At 52.5% G+C, this 19,439-nt stretch overlaps 1 protein-coding gene across 5 annotated transcripts in view; it reads left to right on the top strand.

Moving 5' to 3' along the window:
* G2E3 (G2/M-phase specific E3 ubiquitin protein ligase) overlaps positions 1 to 19,439 on the top strand; it is a 52,437-nt gene that overhangs the window by 19,532 nt on the left and 13,466 nt on the right. For all 5 annotated transcript variants that reach the window (XM_044272499.1, XM_044272503.1, XM_044272498.1 and 2 more), the window contains 4 exons: positions 6,643 to 6,767; positions 6,893 to 7,016; positions 10,226 to 10,515; positions 17,881 to 18,062. In XM_044272499.1, coding sequence (XP_044128434.1) covers positions 6,643 to 6,767; positions 6,893 to 7,016; positions 10,226 to 10,515; positions 17,881 to 18,062 — 721 coding nt within the window. The remainder of the gene's footprint in view (positions 1 to 6,642; positions 6,768 to 6,892; positions 7,017 to 10,225; positions 10,516 to 17,880; positions 18,063 to 19,439) is intronic.

Below are 19,439 nucleotides of genomic sequence, written 5' to 3'. Positions count from 1 at the left end.
TGAAGACGTCGGACGGTGAGATGGCTATTCCAGCCCATACCCCGTCCCTATCTGCAGCATCTACCCCTCTGGGTAAGGGGGGCACCCGTGGTCGCTCATTCTGAGCGCTCATCTGCAGGACAATGCAGCACAGCAGCATCCTCAGCACCCCCACGCCGTTCCCCCCCACGCTGCTATCTTTCTCCCCCCCCCCTCCCCCTCATTCGGGGCTGACTCCATTTTTCTCTTCTCTCTCTCCCCCTTCCCGCCGAGAACGGGGGGCGGGGCTTAGCGGTCCCGGCAGGGGGCGGGGCTTACGCGCGCGGCATTTTGGGGGGCGGAGCTACGTTCTCCTTCACAGGAGACATTTCAAGCGCTGGAGGGGGCGGAGCTTGTTCCCCGTGCTTTCTGCTGAGGTTTCCCGCGCTTCCTCACTCCTGACAGGAAGCTGGGACACGGTGGGGGACTCTAACCTCCTGTGTACATCGCTCGGCTTCTGTGGGCGCTCTCTGCTGCTCACTGCTGTTCACTGCTTCTCTGCTGCTGCTGATCTGGGCCATCTCCTGACGTTCTTCTGAGGCACTGGTAGGACAGTTAACCCTCTCCTAACCCTCCTGGTCATAGCTGCTATAACCCTTTGTGGTCTCTATATTAGAGTACAACCACACTTCAGCATGTCAGATCCCACAGGTGCCCCCAAACCCTGGTACCATGCCTGTACCGCCTGTAAGGAACTTTTTCCGCGGGGGCAATCTGAGCCGCATTGCCTTGCATGTCAGGCCCCGGTGCAGGGCCCGCTTCCCGCTGCGCCCCCCGGTGCCTCTGAACCCCCTGACTGGGCTAGGTCTCTGTCTCAGGCGGTGGAAAGCCTTACACACGTAGTGGGCCGTCTCGTGGATAGACCGCCTCTCCCGCAGGCTGCCACAATCCCTGTCGCACCCGCTGGGACTACCGTTTCTGCCGCCCCCACTGGTTCCCTGCCTCCCAGCGAATCTTCCAGGGCCCGGCATACTCAGAAACGTTCAAGGGTTGAGCGCACATCTTCTCCAGATGCTTCGCTCTCTCCGCCATGCGTGCGAGCTCAGTCAAGTCTATCCTCTCAAAGGGATACGCTTTCTGAGGGAGAACTGGCGGATTCGGACGTGGACATGGACTCAGAGCTTCCGTCCAAATTGGCGTCCGCGGTGGGGCATCTTGTCACTAGCATCCGTGATACCTTTCAGCTACACGATGACCCCCCCAGCTCTGAACAGGCCGGCGTGTCCTTTCTCCGCCCCAAACAGGCCTCCAAGGTTTTTCCCATACACGCTGATTTTTCTTCTGTGGTATCCAAGGCTTGGACTCGGCCTAACGTCCGCTTTATTACACCCAAAAAGCTGGACATTTGTTATCCCTTTCCAGCGGATTCTGTGACCACGTGGACATCCCCGCCTAAGGTTGATCCTCCCGTGGCTCGCCTGTCCAAAAGCACTACTATTCCTGTACAGGACGGATCTTCCCTCCAGTCTGTTGAGGACCGTCGTACGGAATCCCTCTCCAAGGCCATATTTACTGCCTCTGGTTCGGCCCTTAGACCGGTCTTTGCCTCCGCCTGGGTTGGCAAAGCGGTCTCTGAATGGGGTTTGCAACTGGAACGGGAGTTAGGGTCGGACGTCCCTGTTCAGGACCTCCGTTCCTTAGCCCAACTAATTGTTCAGGCCGGAAAATTCGTCTGTGAGGCCTCCCTTGATGCGGGTGCCCTCATTGCCCGTTCCTCTGCCCTGGCAGTTTCTGTCAGGAGGGAACTCTGGCTGAAGGTTTGGGCGGCGGACGCCGCTTCCAAACGCTCTTTGGCCGGCCTACCATTCACGGGTTCCTGCCTGTTCGGAACCCGTCTGGACGAACTTATATCAGAGGCCACGGGTGGGAAGAGTACTCACCTCCCCCAGTCCAGGCCAATGGGCGCCCCCCGTGGTCGCGCTGGTTCGTCCCATTTTCGGTCCTTTCGCAAGCCCACCGGGTCTAGACCCGCGGCCAGTTCTTCTTCCTCTGGCCCAGCCCAGGATAGACGCAAGAAGCCGTTTTTTCGGACGCAACCTACCTGGCGCAAGTCCCAGCCTGCACGGGCTCCCACAGGCCAGCAGCCCTCTGCCTGAAGGTGCGCCCCCACCCACCCGGGTGGGGGGCCGCCTTCTCCTATTCAGGAACTTATGGCGGGCCCACATCTCAGACGCATGGGCGCTCGAGATTGTATCTTGCGGATACAAAATCGAATTTGCGTCCATTCCGCCAGACCGTTTCTTCCGATCCCGTCCTCCGCGAGATCCCGTACGAGTGGCCGCCTTCTTCGCGGCCATTCACTCTCTAATGGACAAGGGTGTCGTCGCCCCCGTGCCTCCGACGGAAAGGTTCAGGGGGTTCTACTCGAACCTCTTTGTGGTTCCCAAGAAGGAAGGCTCAGTGCGTCCGATCTTGGACCTAAAACGCCTGAACCGTTTTCTCCGACTGCAGAGATTCCGGATGGAGTCTCTCAGGTCCGCAGTGGCCTCCCTGGAAAGAGGGGATTTCATGGCCTCAATCGACATTCAGGATGCATACCTCCACGTTCCGGTTGCTCCATGTCATCACCGCTTCCTGCGCTTCGCGGTGGGGGACGATCACTTCCAATTCGTCGCCCTTCCCTTTGGTCTGGCGACGGCTCCTCGAGTGTTCACCAAGGTCCTGGCCCCTGTCTTGGCCCTTCTACGTTCAAGAAGTGTTTTTCTTCTCCCATACTTGGACGACATCCTGGTCAAGGCACCCTCCTTCTCTCAGACATCCCGCAGTGTGGAACTCACTCTGGAGACCCTGACGCGGTTCGGTTGGATTATCAACCACCCCAAATCTTCCCTTACCCCCTCCAGACGGCTGATCTTCCTGGGGATGCTCCTTGATACAGAGTTGGCGGAGGTCCGCCTTCCGTCGGACAAGCGTCTGGCCCTTCGCGGGTCGGTTCGCAGTCTCCTCCGTCATCACCGCCCTTCCCTCAGATCCAGCATGCGGTTGTTGGGAAAGATGGTTGCCTGTTTCGAAGCGGTGCCGTTCGCACAATTCCGATCCCGCACCTTTCAGAGGGCAATTCTGTCGGCCTGGGACAAATCACCGAGGAGTCTGGACAGGACCTTTCTTCTGCCTCCCCTGGCTCGGGCTTCCCTCGGCTGGTGGTTGCATATCCCTCTAAGGGGGAAGTCCTTCCGTCCACTGAACTGGCTGGTGATTACCACAGATGCCAGCTTACGGGGGTGGGGGGGGGGGTTTTCCCTCCCCGGTCCGTCCAGGGCGTTTGGTCTCTATCGGAGTCCAGACTTCCAATCAATATTCTGGAACTGAGGGCGATTCTTCTGTCCCTCAGACACTGGACCCATCTGCTGAGGGGCCACCCTGTTCGGATCCAATCGGACAATGCCACGGCTGTGGCATACATAAACCATCAGGGAGGCACTCGCAGCGATGCAAGAGGTGACCCTCATTCTCCTGTGGGCGGAGACGCACGTGCCGGCCTTATCTGCGATTTACATCCCGGGGGTGGACAACTGGGCGGCGGATTTCCTCAGCCGGTCCACCATCGACCCGGGAGAATGGTCCCTGCACCCAGAGGTGTTCGAAGCCCTTTGTCTTCGCTGGGGTCGCCCCGACGTGGACCTCATGGCCTCCAAATTCAACCACAAGGTCCCCCTATACCTGGCCAGGGCACGGGACCCGAAGGCATACGGCGCCGACGCGCTCGTCCTTCCGTGGCGCGAATTCTCCCTTCTGTACGTCTTTCCTCCTTTTCCCCTCCTGCCACGGGTTCTTCGGAGGATCGCGGCAGAGGGCGTCCCCGCGATTCTAATCGCCCCGGATTGGCCCCGCCGGTCTTGGTACGCCGACCTAATGTTGCTGTTGGCAGACGCACCGTGGCCACTGCCCTCCAGGGAAGACCTTCTCTCTCAGGGACCGATCTTCCACGAGCATTTAGGCTCGCTACGTTTGACGGCGTGGCTATTGAGACCGCCGTCTTAACGCGACGGGGTTTCTCCGCGGACGTAGTCCGCACCATGATCCGGGCTCGTAAGCCCGTATCCTCTAGGATCTACTATCGGGTTTGGAGGTCCTATCTGGGGTTCTGTGAGTCCCGGAGCATCCCACCTCTCCGGTTTTCTCTTCCCACAATCCTGTCCTTCCTCCAGTCGGGTCTGGACCTGGGGCTGTGCCTCAGTTCTCTGAAGGGTCAGATTTCGGCGCTGTCTATTCTTCTCCAGCGTCCCCTGGCCCCTCTAGGGCCAATTAAGACCTTTTTACAAGGGGTGGCTCACTCTGTTCCGCCGTACCGCCCTCCAGTTCCTTCCTGGGACCTGAATGTGGTGCTCTCGGCGCTCCAATCAGCCCCCTTCGAGCCTTTACGGGAGGTCTCCCTTCGCCTTCTGTCCTGCAAGGTCATCTTTCTTGTGGCCGTCACGTCTCTCCGACGGGTGTCGGAGTTAGCGGCTCTTTCTTGCTCCGAACCTTTCCTGATCTTCCACCAGGATAAGGTTGTGCTTCGGCCTGTCCCGACTTTCCTGCCAAAGGTGGTCTCCGCCTTTCACATCAATGAGGACATCGTCCTTCCGTCGCTCTGTCCCTCTCCTTCCCACCCCAGAGAACGGGAACTGCACCGTCTGGATGTGGTCAGGGCGTTGAGGATTTACTTGGAGGTCACCGGGTCCTTTCGGCGCACGGACTCCCTGTTTGTGGTTCCGGAGGGTTCGCGCAAAGGGTTGGCGGTCTCCAAGGTGGCTATTGCCCGTTTCATTAAACTGGCGGTGTCTGAGGCTTATCGAGCCAAGGGCAGACCTCCGCCTTTCGGCGTCACTGCTCATTCCACCAGAGCAGTCGGAGCTTCCTGGGCGCAGAGGCATCGGGCCTCGGCTGAACAGTTGTGCAAAGCAGCCACTTGGTCCTCTCTGCACACTTTCACAAAGTTCTATAGGGTGCATACGCATGCATCAGCGGATGCTGCTTTGGGCCGCCTGGTTTTGCAGGCAGCGGTTTCCTGATGCTCTGGTGGTGTTCCGCCTTGGGTTTGTGGTCCCTCCCTTCTTGGACTGCTCTTGAACGTCCCAAGGTCTGTGTCCCCCAAGGAAAATGGGCGAGAAAAGGAGATTTTTGTATAACTTACCAGTTAAATCTCTTTCTCGCTCTTCCTTGGGGGACACAGCACCCACCCTTCTGTGTTTGGTTACAGGGTTATGGTCTGGCGCCCCGTTGGGTTGCTGGCTGGTTGTTTCCGTTATTGGTTGTTATCCTTTCACTACTTGGACACGCAACTGGTAGCCTCTATCTCCAGGCTGAGGGTATAGCTGATGGAGGAGGGGCTTAACAGTTTTACTTAGTGTCACGCCTCCTAGGGAGCTGAGCTATACCCAAGGTCTGTGTCCCCCAAGGAAGAGCGAGAAAGAGATTTAACTGGTAAGTTATACAAAAATCTCCTTTTTTCTTTATTCTTGAGGGGTCTTACAATTTCTAAATCCACAATCTTGCGTTGGATCAGTTTAACCATACTGCTCTAAAGGCAGAGTTGCCCCCCTTCCAGGTTACTGCTCACTCTGTTTGATCTGTGTGGACCTCTTGGGTGGTTCATCACCATGCATCTGCTTTTCAGGTGTGTCCTGGAAGGTTTGTACCAGGTCCTCCATGCACAGCTTTACAGAATGATCGGGTGTACACCTTTGCATCTGCTGTCGCAGTAGTTTGGAGCAAGGTTCTGCAGGCAGCAGTCCACTATCCGCACATTTGTCTTCCGACTTTTATTTATTTTATAAGTTATAATTATGTTTTATAAATTTTCCCCTACCCTGGGCACTGCTTTGGAACGTCTCATGGTCTACCCTGTGTCCCGCAAAGACATGAAGAGAAAAGTCAATTTGGACACCCTTCTGATCAGTTGTTGTGCAGGTTCACAACAGCACGGAGGCTCAGTGGTTAGCATTGGTGCCCTACAGCGCTGCGGTACTAGGTTTGAATCTGACCAACATCTGCATAGTTAGTATGCTCCCCCATGTCTGAATGGGCTTCCTACCGGTAACCACTCTCCAAAGACAAACTGTTAGAGAATTTAAGTTGCGAGCCCCACTGGGGATAGCGAGTGATGATTTCTATAAAGTGCTGCAAAATATGTTGACACGAGGCTAGGGCTACGTGGCGACATTCATTTCGCACCAGTTGCACAATTTTTTTAAATAATGATTGTCAATGATGTCGCACTGCGACATGCTGTGACAGCGACGCGACAGGCACAAGAAATCCATCCAAGTTGGATTTCTGTGCGACTGTTGTCGCAGTATGTCTCGGTACAACACCTTTACCAATCATTATAAGAAAGAATGTTGCACAACTTTGGTGCGACATGAATATTACGCAACACATGTCCTAGCCATAGCCCTGTTTCTTAGTGTCAGCAGCTACACCTTTGGTATACTGTGTTTAGTGACAAAAATCCATTTTTATGTGCACACTGTAGAATTATAAAAAAAAAAAAGTAAAGATCCAGTTTTAAATGACATTTGGGACCAGTACCAATCTGTAGAATGAAATGTATGGGATTTAGAAAGTCTTAAGATTTTAGCATTTTTTTGTTTAGTTTTGCATGTACATTCATTTTTATTTTTTATCCCTCTACCCTAATAGTAAGTGGGAAATTGTACGCTGCCAGAGTTGTGGATCCAGTGGTACACACATTGCTTGCTCCTCAGTTGAGCAGGTGAACCAGACATGGGAGTGTGCAGAATGTCAAAGCATCAGCTGCTCTCCAGGTAACTAGATGGCACTGTGTAAAATCATGTAGAATTGGGCTTCCTGACTTTTTACCGCTTGTTTATGATGTCATTTATTAAGATGATTGATATCTGAAATATTGTTTTGCTGTCTTTCATTAAAGTAAAACGATCACGCCCTGCATCTCTAAATTGGTCGGAAACCCTTGATGATTTAGGGTTTGATACTGAGCAGCCATCTCCAAAATGTAGAAGGAGGTCAAGAACATCAAGACAAGTTATTTTAAAGTAGGTGTTTAACACGGTATCATCAATATGTGCTATAAATGTGTGTACACTTAGCCTTTAAGACAATTTTCACTTCGGGGGGCAATTTTCTTTTGGATTTGCATTTTACTTATTTTTTGCTTAAAATAATTTTCCAATTGGTCTTTATTAAAAAAAAAACTTTTAGCAGGTTTTTGTCCAACAGGGTTAAAAAGGATCTGTCACCACAAAATGCAATGTGAAAGCACCATGCCATAAAGCAGGGGGAGCTGAGCAGATTGCTACATATTTTTGTTGGTATGGTTTCCGTAAAACCTGTATTTTCCTCATTGCAGCCCCGTGAACAGCTATCAGTACAGGAGGGAGGTGTGCATACAAGGCTAGCGGTCAGTCACTGATAACACCTCCCTCCTGTACCAAAAGCTGTTACAAAAAGCAAATATATAAATGTATAAATTACAGGTTTTAGCGGCAGAGTATCTTGGTTTCAGTTTTTCTGATCAGTTTGATAAGGCTACTTTCACACTTGCGTTCGGAGTGGATCCGTCTGGTGTCTGCTGGTGTCTGCACAGACAGATCCGCTCCTATAATGCAAACGATGGTATCCGTTCAGAACGGATCCGTCTGCATAACTGTTTTTTTCTGATCTGATTTTTCACTTCATGAAAACTCAGATCCGACAGTATATTCTAACAGAGGCGTTTCCATGGTGATGGGGACGCTTCAAGTTAGAATATACTAAAAAGAACTGTGTACATGACTGCTGCCTGGCAGCACCCGATCACTTACAGGGGTCTGTGAACCACACAATTACAGGGGGCTATGTGAGTATCATAGCCCCCTGTAAGATCAGGTGCTGCCAGGCAGTAGGGGCTAGACCCCTCCACCCCCCTCCCCCCCCCCAGTTTTAAATTCATTGGTGGCCAGTGCGGCCCCCCTCCCTCCCCAGTATTATATTCATTGGTGGCCAATACGGCCCCCCTCCCTCCCCAGTATTATATTTATTGGTAAGTGAAAGGTCTGTGCTATAAGCAATGCGCAGCACAGACCTTTCACTTACCAGTAGGAGGAGCGCTCGACCGGTCACAGACATCACAGGTAAGTCTAATGCTTCTAAAATTGCTAAGTAACCATGGCAGCCAAGACTGCAGTATCATCTTTGCTGCCATGGTAACCGATCGGAGCCCCAGCGATTAAACCCCTGGCCACCAATGAATATACTACTGGGGAGGGAGGGGGGCTGCACTGGCCACCAATGAATATACTACTGGGGAGGGAGGGGGGGCCGCACTGGCCACCAATGAATATAACACTGGGGAGGGAGGGAGCGGGGCCGCACTGGCCACCAATGAATATAATACTGGGGAGGGAGGGAGCGGGGCCTCACTGGCCACCAATGAATATAATACTGGGGAGGGAGGGAGCGGGGCCGCACTGGCCACCAATGAATATAATACTGGGGAGGGAGGGAGCGGGGCCGCACTGGCCACCAATGAATATAATACTGGGGAGGCAGGGAGCGGGGCCGCACTGGCCACCAGTGAATATAATACTGGGGAGGGAGGGAGCGGGGCCGCACTGGCCACCAATGAATATAATACTGGGGAGGCAGGGAGCGGGGCCGCACTGGCCACCAGTGAATATAATACTGGGGAGGGAGGGAGCGGGGCCGCACTGGCCACCAATGAATATAATACTGGGGAGGGAGGGAGCGGGGCCGCACTGGCCACCAATGAATATAATACTGGGGAGGGAGGGAGCGGGGCCGCACTGGCCACCAATGAATATAATACTGGGGAGGCAGGGAGCGGGGCCGCACTGGCCACCAATGAATATAATACTGGGGAGGGAGGGAGCGGGGCCGCACTGGCCACCAATGAATATAATACTGGGGAGGCAGGGAGCGGGGCCGCACTGGCCACCAGTGAATATAATACTGGGGAGGGAGGGAGCGGGGCCGCACTGGCCACCAATGAATATAATACTGGGGAGGGAGGGAGCGGGGCCGCACTGGCCACCAATGAATATAATACTGGGGAGGGAGGGAGCGGGGCCGCACTGGCCACCAATGAATATAATACTGGGGAGGGAGGGAGCGGGGCCGCACTGGCCACCAATGAATTTAAAACTGGGGAGGAAGGGGGGTCTGGCCCCTGCTGCCTGGCAGCCCCTGATCTCTTACCGGGGGCTATGATACGCACAATTAACCCCTTCAGGTGCGGCACTTGAGGGGTTAATTGTGCTGATCCCACCCCCCTGTAAGAGATCGGGTACTGCCAGGCAGCAGGGGGCAGTCATGTACACAGTTCTTAGTGTATTCTAACTTCAAGCGTCCCCATCACTATGGGAACGCCTCTGTGTTAGCATATACTGTTGGATCTGAGTTTCACAATCTAACTCAAATCCGATGGTATATTCTAACATAGAGGCGTTCCCATGGTGATGGGGACGATTGAAGTTAAAATATACCATCGGATTGGAGAAAACTCCGATCCGATGGTATATTAATAGGGACTCCTGACTTTACATTGAAAGTCAATGGGGGACGGATCCGTTTGCAATTGCACCATATTGTGTCAACGTCAAACTGATCCGTCCCCATTGACTTGCATTGTAAGTCTGGACGGATCCGTTTGGCTCCGCACGGCCAGGCGGACACCCGAACGCTGCAAGCTGAGTGGAACGGAGGCCAAACGGTGCCAAACTGAGGCATTCTGAGCGGATCCGCATCCACTCAGAATGCATTGGGGCAGTACGGATTCGTTCGGGGGCGCTTGTGAGAGCCTTCAAACGGAACTCGCAAGCGGAGCCCCGAACGCAAGTGTGAAAGTAGCCTAAGAATTTAGCTGAGTGTTTGAGCTGGCAGGAGTTCAGAGATTAAGCCTATACATACCCATCAGGAGAGCAACATGACCCTTTAGGACAAAAAAGCTAACATTTTTAATAAACACTCATTGAAAAAGTGATTTTTAGCCCAAAATGAGTAAAATGCAATCACAAAAAATTACCCCAAAAGGTGTTCAAAGCCTTTGCACTGAATTCCAGCTTCTAACCTTAGTAAACTGTTGAAAATGAAAGGCTCATCTTCAGGTGTAGTTCATTCCAAAACATACGCCTGAAATTCTGCCACATGTAGTGCTAGAATATTCCCATAGTGACAGCTGTGGTTCCTTTTATGTTGTAAGGTATTCTGTCTTGTATGATAAGCCACCTTGTTTTTTTCTCACCAGGCAGGTTCAAAGACATATTTCTGATATCTTAAAAGAACTGAAGTCTCCGATAAATAAGTCCATTTTCACTGTAAAAGTGCAAAGCAAGTCTGTCCTGAACAGTTCTCTTATTTATTTCCGCAAGATGCGCTTTTCTCCGTACCACACTCTACAGATCAAGTTCACGAACAGTAAAGGCAGAGTAGCAGACATATCTCTGCCCAATTATTTTAAACTGTTACTTGATGCCATCCAGAACTCTAACCTGTTTGAAGGGTCTGAGCGTAAAAATCTTTCATTAAACGTGAATGGTAAGTAAAATACTCTCAAGCTGATGTGGAACTGTCTGCATAGTTACAGATATAGTATTACATATACATTGTGCATCATGTTTTATTTGGTTTTCCATGACATAAGTATTCATATAAGTGAGAGATACTTGGTGTAGACATTTATAGGGAATCTGTCAACTTTGAAACAACCCCCAAACTAGAGTAAGTGGTGTGTAAGTAATGCCAGGTCCGGTTGTGTACTTTTTATCTTCATACTCACTCGCATTCTCCTGCTGTGCTCTCACAACAGTAAAATGCATTGAACGGACTCCATGCTCGCGTACATAGTGGAGAGGACTCATGGAGGAGTCCCCTCAATGCAGCTTACTGTTGGTTTGTGGGAACGCAAATGAGCATGAAGATAAAAATGTCCTAACCTGACTCGCCATCACTTGCGCTATACACCGATTACTCTAGGATGGGGGTGTTTTGGAGCTGACAGATCCCCTTTAAGAAATTATATTCCTATAAGCCGCAGTGGAAGGAGAGTAAACCTACCTCAGATTTTTCTAGGAAGACAAATTAACTTAAATGGACACTGACAGGCCCAAAAAGCATATTTAGGTATATAACAGTACATGTCATATAAAGGGTATTAGAATCATCTAAGTATCCCCCCTGTCCACCTTATAAATACAGTAAAAATAAGTTTTATAACCTGCTTTCATCGTGTTCAATCTGCTCAAGGGGCGGTGTTTTATCTCAACTTGCGCCCAGCCAGCCTCTCCCAACTGCCGTTTGAAGCGCCGCCCAGCTAATCAATATTCACTTCGCTGGGCGGCTACTCTGAAGCGCTGCTGTGCCTGGCGCATGCGCATTAAGCAGAGGCTGCATCGGCCTCTGGGAATCAGACTGTGCGCAGGCGATCCCGGCCAGTGAGGGTGCCGGGCCCATGCGCTGAAGATGGCCGGGGACACTAGTAGCCGCCCAGCGAAGTGAATATTGATTAGCTGGGTGGCGCTTCAAACGGCAGTTCTGGCGAGGCTGGCTGGGCGCAAGTTGAGATAAAACACCGCCCCTTGGGCAGATTGAACACGATGAAAGCAGGTTATAAAACTACTTTTTACTGTATTTATAAGGTGGACAGGGGGGATACTTAGATGATTCTAATACACTTTATATGACCTGTACTGTCATATAGCTAAATATGCTTTTCTCGCCCAGTTTCCTTGGGGGACACAGAAGACCTTGGGTATAGCTCATCTCCATAGGAGGCGTGACACTAAGTGAAAACTGTTAAGCCCCTCCTCCACAGCTATACCCTCAGCCTGGAGAGAGAGACTGCCAGTTTTTGCTTAGTGTCCAAGGAGGCAAGACACTCCCTGCTCTGCAGGGCTCTTTTCTCCTTTGTTGTTTTTAAAATTTTTGATTTTTACTTTTTCTTTTCTTTTTGTTCCAGAATACGGGACAACAGAGACGCACTAGACCTCTCTGTTTCTCCCGGGGTTGAGCTGCGCCAGTGCCGGTCATCCGCACTGCTGCCTCCCCCACAGAAGGCAAGGTGGACCAGGGCAGCCCAGCTCCCCTGCATCCCGCCAGCGCAAGGGTCGCCCGCACGCCAAGCCCCTCTTCCAGCGTCCTGCCACTACGGTGCCAGTAGCTGAAGGGGCGACCCTGCTGGAACGGACCGAGGGCGAAGACATCTGTGGTGAGAGAGTGGCTTCTCCAGCCCTACGTCCCCTCCCTCCCCGGTCTCCTGCGTGACTGACCCCCCATACTGGTAGCCTATCCGAGAGCGGAGAGGTGCAAGGTTTAGGCATTACCCATTGCTTTACCTAAGACAGTTTTAATATGTTTGTCTCTTATAGCAGAGTGGCTATAGGGTGGCCCTGCTGGACCTAGGGTGGTCCCTGGGGTGCCGCAAGGCGGCAATCTGCTCCCTCTCTCTCCCGCCATAGATCATACCGAAGAGGGGGCGCTTACCGGTGCGCTGCTCAGGACCTGCTGCCGCTCCTGACGGCATGGGTAATCCTGGGCGCAGCCAAAATTTAGTCCAGGCTTCGCGGCCTGCTGGCCCGCACCATCCGGTGCTCTTTCCTCGGGCCCCTGACTTTTCCGGGCCGCGGGGTGAGCACCCGCGGTCTGCATTGCATGTGCGCACTATGCTATAACTGGGCCGGCCGACCATCCGTCCGGTTGGCCGGACGCCGCAACTTTGGGCCCAGACATCGCGGCCTACTGGGCCGCACCTCACGCTCCTCTCGGGTCCCTGATTCTCCCGGCTGCCGGGTGGGCTCCCGCAGCCGGCATTGGATAGCGCTGTGTTCCAACGGGTCCCGGCCGGCCGTCGGTGCATTCTCTCATCCATGGCGGCGCGGCCGGCCGGGGCGCTGCATAGTTTGTTTAGCGGCCTGCTGCGCACTTCCGGCGCTCGGGTTGGGCACCCGCGACCGGTACGGGTGCTCCCGCGGCCGGCTTAGGCCCGGCCGATACTTTAAATACTTGCGGCCCCGGTCAGCCGGGCGACGCAAAAATTTAGGCCCCGGCTTCACGGCCTGCTAGGCCGCAACATTCTGGCCTCTGGGGGGGGGGGGGGCGGGAACTCACCAGGCGCGGATTCTTCCCGCCTGGAGGTTCCCCCACCCCCAGGGGTTCGCTGCGCCGCCCCCAGGCCAGATGCCGGTTAACCCTTGGGGTACTGGCCGGCTCCTGAGGGCCTGTACGACCTGTGCCCCTGTATGGTGGCCCCCTTTCTGCCTCAGGGAGGCTGTAATATTAATAAATAAATAATAATGATAATAAAAATAATAATAATAATAAAAAAAAAAAAAAAAAAAAAAAAAAAAATATACTATTATTTTGTTTTAAATAACTGGACTTGTGGGCTGCGCAGGATGCGGGAGCCTCATCATTCAGTACTGCTGTCTGTATGCATGCCCCCCTCTCTTAGGCGGTGTGTCGTGTTCCCCGGCCGCGGCGCCTCCCAGGCGGTTTTTTCTTGCCCTCGCCCGGGATTCGGCGCTGGCCAAGTGCATGCAGATTTTATTTTTTATTTATTTTTATTTTTTTTTCTGACCAGACTTCGTCACCCACTCCAGTTCTGGTGGCTGCAGGTGCATGACCCTCCTTCCTAGGCGGAATACTGCACTCTCCCTGGCTGCGGCCTGGCCTCATGCATGATCCCCCTTTTCTAGGCGGACTGCTGCACTCTCGCCGGATGCTGTGTTGGCCATATGCACGACCCCCTTCCACAGCAGGACGCTGCACTCACTGGATTCGCTGCCGGCTTTGTGCATGAACCCTTCCATAAGTGGAATATTGCACTCTTACCGGATACGGTGCTGGCCATGTGCATGAACCCCTTCCATGAGAGGTCTACTGCACTCTCCCCGGATAAGGAGGTGTACTGCACTTTCCCCGGTTACGGTGCCGGCCTTGTGCACGTTCCCCTTCCATGGGCGGAACACTGGATTCGCTGCCGGCCATGTGCATGAAACCTTCCATAGGCGGAATACTGCACTTTCACCGGATACGGCGCCGGCCGTGTGCGTGAACCCCTTTCATAGGTACACTGCACTCTCACTGGATCCGTTGCAGGCCATCTGCATGACCACCCCCCCTTCCGTAGGTGGTGTGCCGCACTCTCACTGGATTCGCTGCCGGCCATGGACATGTCTCCTTTCCTCAGGCGACATACGTGCACTCTCATCCATGGCGGCGCTCTCACTGGATGCGTGGCTGGCCATGTGCATGACCCCCTTTTCTGGGCGGAATACTGCACTCACTGGATGCGTTGCCGGTCAGGAGCCTGCCCTCTAACTTGGGTGGAATGCTGGCACTTCCATTGGATACGGTGCTGGTCTTGTGCTTAACCCCCCATTATTCCATGGGCGGCATTTTGCACGCTCACACGATCCACGGCTGTCCTTGTTTATGCTGTGCTGGACTGGTACACGTCCCCCGTCATTGGAGGAGTGGTGCACTCTCACGACATTCGGTGTTGGGTGGATTTTTTTGCACAATCACTTAATGATAGAATAACCTGTGCATGCCCCCTTTCACTAAAGTGGACCTTCCTGCGTTCTGCTGGATATGTGCGGCCATGGGCATGGCCCCCTTCTGGGCGGAGTATGGTATGTCCTACCTTTCCGGAGTAGGTTCTGGCCTTGGCATCCCCCCCTTTTTTTGGGCAGGCCTCTGCAGTGGTTGCCAGGTACATTTTCCCCCTTTTCTGGGCGGACTGTTTGCGTTCCATCGCATGCCGTGCTAGTCTTGTGCATGACTACCTTTCGGGTTGCACTTTGCACTTCCATTGCTACGGTTGGACTCTGGCTGATTCTTCGCTGAGTGACTATTTTTGCAGTGGGCGGACTTTCTTGTGCGCTCTATCCGTTGTTTGGGCCGTGTATGCCTTCTCCTCCCATTGGTGGGTTGGCCTTCTCACTGCTTACGGGGCTGCTCGTCCGTATGCCCCCCTTTATCCTGAGATGTACTTTTTTCTCTTGGGATATGGTGCTTCCAGCAAGCCTTGCACTATTCTCTAAAGAGCTCATTCGGTCCAACTGTGTGGGCCTGAGGTGGTGTCCAACAAACAGCAGATGAATGCCCAATGTATTCAAGGTACCTACCTTTTTTATCAGTAGACGGGCTCTACTTGTTCGCTACTGCACCTGGCTGGGTGGTACTCATTCCTTTCGTGGCCCTTCCGCCCGGGGTGTGTTCGTGGTCCCTAGATGCGTACCCATTCGTTCTCCCGCGGCATTGTTCCCCTGCGCTAGTGGTCACATGCTCGAGAGTGCTGTTGTCTGCAGCGCCTCTCGAATTCTTCGTTGGCTCGTACAGGACTGCGATTCCCTTGCCTGCTGCAATTTCCTCCTCTTCGGATGCAGTGTGGTATGAGTCCTTCGTCTTGGCGCCTCTGCGCTTCTGTCTGATCTGCTGCCAGGTTCGGGCTGCTATTCTCTGGAAGGTCACCCAACTTCTCTTGGGTGCTCGATTACCCAGGTCCGGAGGACCTCCGCCTTGGGTTCGCCAAGGTATTCGCCTTCTGCGAGGCGGTGGACCGGGCGTCTCTCAGTGTAGCGGGTTCTGCTTTTCAGCTGGCCTATGGCTTCCCTGTTGCCCTCCCCTCCTCCTTTCGGTTGGAGGGTGTTATGCCGGCCTCTGTCTCCGCTGCCTTATCTCGCCGGCTTTGTTTGGCTCCCGCTCGGTACGGATCACTCCGATGTGGCTTCCCGCCGGACTTCAGAGGCTGTTCTTTCACTGTCCTCCCCTCTGGGGAGAGCATGGTTGTTCATGTGGATGGTTCCGGTGTTCCTTTTGGCCTCGTGCTGTCTCCCTGGTTCACACTGGCTGTATTAGCTGTGTGCCTATTTACTGAGTCTACCGCGTGCTGTCCTCCCGCTGAGTGCAGATTGCATGGTCCTGCTGTAGACTTGCCTTCTTGATAACTTGGGGGGACTACCTTTTTCGATCCAGATTGTCCTTTGATCTCCCGCACCGGGGCTGTACAACGTGGTTACATCAGCATGGACTTTTGCCTGTCTTCTCCTGGTATCTGGCGGATCCTTTGGGTTTTTTCCATCTGTCCTCTGCTCCCCCACTCGGGTGGATACGGGACAACGTTGTTCGGGGGCCGACGGGGCTAGTTTTGTCGACCCTTCTGCCCGTGTTACTGGTCTGCGCCTGATCACATTGGGTTTTCGCCCGCTTGCCAGGCGACTCCAGCGGGTTCGCTACTGTCCACTCCTGGCTGTGTTTCGTCCAGGATCTGTCGTAAGGCTTGGGGTTTTTTTGTATGGGGTTCTGTGGGGAGCTGTGCATTCCCCACTCTGAATTTCTCTCCCCATGGTTCTGTCGTTTACTTGGGGTGTCTAGTGTCGGCGCTGTTCTTCCTCTTCCAGCGTTCCCGGCCCTCTGGGCCTGCCAAGACCTCCTTCCTCGGAGTGGCTCTTTGGTTCCTCTGTACTGTCCTTCGGTACCGCCCTGGGACTATATACTGAGCTCTCGGCGCTCCAATCTTGTCCTTGGGGCCGTTACAGAGGTTCTCTCTACCCCCTCTGTCCGGTACGGTTGTGTTCTGTATCAGTCGTTTCTCTGACGGGTGCCGGAATGGCCCTTCTTTTGTTACGAGCCTTCTGTCTTTTCCAGGACAGGGCTGTTCTACATCCCGTTTTTCTTCGTTCGTTCCTTCCTTCCTTCCTTCTGAAGGTGGTGTTTGCCTTTCGCTTCAACACCTCACCTATTTGGACGTTGTTTGGGCCTTGCCGTTTTTTTCCTTGGAGATCTCCGACTCTTGTAGATGTTCGGCCTCTTGGGTTTCCAGGAGGTCTGTGCATAGGGTTGACGGACTCCAGGGTGGTTGTCCTCCGCTTGCTCAGATTGGCTATTGCTGAGGTTCCCGCACCTAGGGCAGGGTTCTGTCTTGGTGTCACCGTTCATTTCACCAGAGCGGTCGGTGCCTCCTGGGCCGGAGGCATTGGGCTTCGGCCATGCATTTGGGCAAGGCGGCCACAGGTCTACCTTGCACGCCTTGACAAGTTCTACAGGGTGCATACTCTGACTTTGGCAGATGATGCCTGCCCCGCCTGGGTTTGCGGGCGGCGGTTCATTGATGCCTTTCGGGTGCTTCACCTTGGTGCTGTGGTCCCTCCCCCTTTTGGACTGCTTTTGAACGTCCCAAGGTCTTCTGTGTCCCCCAAGGAAACTGGGCGAGAAAACGAGATTTTTGTATAACTTACCAGTAAAATCTCTTTCTCGCTCTTTCCTTGGGGGACACAGCACCCACCCATTCATTGTTTTTCTCTGTACTGTTTCCAAGTTTTTGTTACCCGTTGGGTAGTTGGCTTGTTGGTTCCTTGTTGGACTTTGCCTTTTCTCACTGCTTGGACACGCAACTGGCAGTCTCTCTCTCCAGGCTGAGGGTATAGCTGTGGAGGAGGGGCTTAACAGTTTTCACTTAGTGTCACGCCTCCTATGGAGATGAGCTATACCCAAGGTCTTCTGTGTCCCCCAAGGAAAGAGCGAGAAAGAGATTTTACTGGTAAGTTATACAAAAATCTCGTTTTTGGGCCTGTCAGTGTCCCTTTAAGTGTAGAGTGTTTGGACCGAGCATATCAGGCAAGCAAGAATAGTCAGAAATATAACTGGATGTGCCCCTGTACATGTACAGTATATACCATGTGGCCATCTGTCTACACCGGTATTTGTGCCATACAGATGCGGTATGCCCAGCACTTCACCCTCTGTAGTGTATTCTCTCTGCTACACCACTCCACATTTTTTCACAGTATTGTGTGTAATGGCTTTATATACAGTAATTTAGTTTTAGTATGGATATTACATGATTTCGGTCACATTTATCTCTTCAATATGTTTTTTTTATTTTTTATTGTCATTTCACAGCACTAGAGGATGACCTGTACTATGAAGCTGGTAGAATGGTGGCTATTTCATTGGTTCACGGGGGGCCAGCACCAAGCTTTTTTTCACCCACTCTCTTCTATTGCCTTATATACGATTCTCATCTTGTACAGCCAATGGTAGAAGATGTAACGGACCCCAATGTCTTGCAGGCAGTATTGAAGGTAAAAGTGGAAAGTCACAGTGCATGGTTTGTTTTGGGTAGGAGTAATTACCCGGTGCTAAGGATTATAGTCGGGGTTAGAAATGTGTCCTTATATCGAAGTTCTGTAATTCTAGAGAAACGGTCAACAAATTCCTGCTGCCCTAACCACAGACCTCATGAAGTGCTGATAGGCTCTTATATTACAAAGAACCGCGCTTTAGTCAAACACTGCAGGGGGTCTCCTTCAGCTTTCCCTCACTCACAGGGAATAAACCTACCCCATGCTGCTCCTGGTCCCCACGCCGCCGCTGCAGCTTCTCCCTATGCGTGGGTGAAAACATCCGTTTTTGTGGGGGCGGGGGGGGGGGGGGGGAAGCTCCCTAGCATTGTGGTTGACGCTAGGGAGGCTCGTCCTTGGCTGGTTCCCCTAACACCGGATGTTTTCATCGGGCATGGGGAGACGCCACAGTATCGGCAGTGCGGGGGCCAGGAGGGGAGCTGCCCAGAGGAAACGTCACGTGCACTGCTCTGTTTTTGTTTTTTTAAACTAAGTTTTCTCTGAAATTCCTCAATGTTTCTGACTAACGCATAGTTCACTGTAATAAGGAAATTGTCGCTACTTCATGAATCTGCTGACTGGTTTCCTTTAACTGACTCCTGCTTCATCCTAGTAGCTGTATTATTGGTGAAATAACTGTAAACTGATGAATCGGCAATGCAGCTGAACATCTATTTCCAGAAATGTGTTTTAAATGTATAAGGTGCATCAAGAAATCAAAATGAGTATTCAAATCCACGCCTTAAAATGGCAAATTTAAAGGGGTTTTCCAGGCTTTTAATACTGAAGACCTATCCTCAGGATAGGTTATCAATATCAGATTGGTGGGGGTCTGAAACCCCCGCCTATTAGCTATATGAAGAGAAGGCTCGCAATGTGCAATCAGAGCCGTCCGTTCGTTGTTTACCTGCTCGCCATCTACATCAAAGCAGTGAGCAGGTGTAATTATAAGAAGCTATCCCATTCACTTCTATGGGATAGCTCGTTCCTATACACTTGTATAAGGAGCCCTCCCATTGTAGCGATGTTGACAGCAAGCAGGTAAACAATGAAGGGAGACCGATGCTCACATGGCCTTCTTCAAACAGATGATCAGTGAGGGTGCCGGGTGTCGGACCCCCATCGATCTGATATTATTCACCTATCCTGAGGATAGATCATCAATATTATAATCCCGGAAAACCCCTTAACAACAACAACAAAACACTTGTAAAGCGCTTTTCTGCTGTTGGACTCAAAGCGCATAAGCTTGTCTCAGATCGGTATATAGTGATACGTACAGGGGGAAAAAGATATGTGATCGTAAATGCCAGGCTAAAGAGGTGGCTTTTCAGTTTT

Source organism: Bufo gargarizans, chromosome 11 (assembly GCF_014858855.1).
Source record: "Bufo gargarizans isolate SCDJY-AF-19 chromosome 11, ASM1485885v1, whole genome shotgun sequence".
Classification (NCBI taxonomy): domain Eukaryota; kingdom Metazoa; phylum Chordata; class Amphibia; order Anura; family Bufonidae; genus Bufo; species Bufo gargarizans.
The sequence above is the reverse complement of the archived record's forward strand: the minus strand, read 5'-3'. Positions and strand labels throughout refer to the sequence as shown.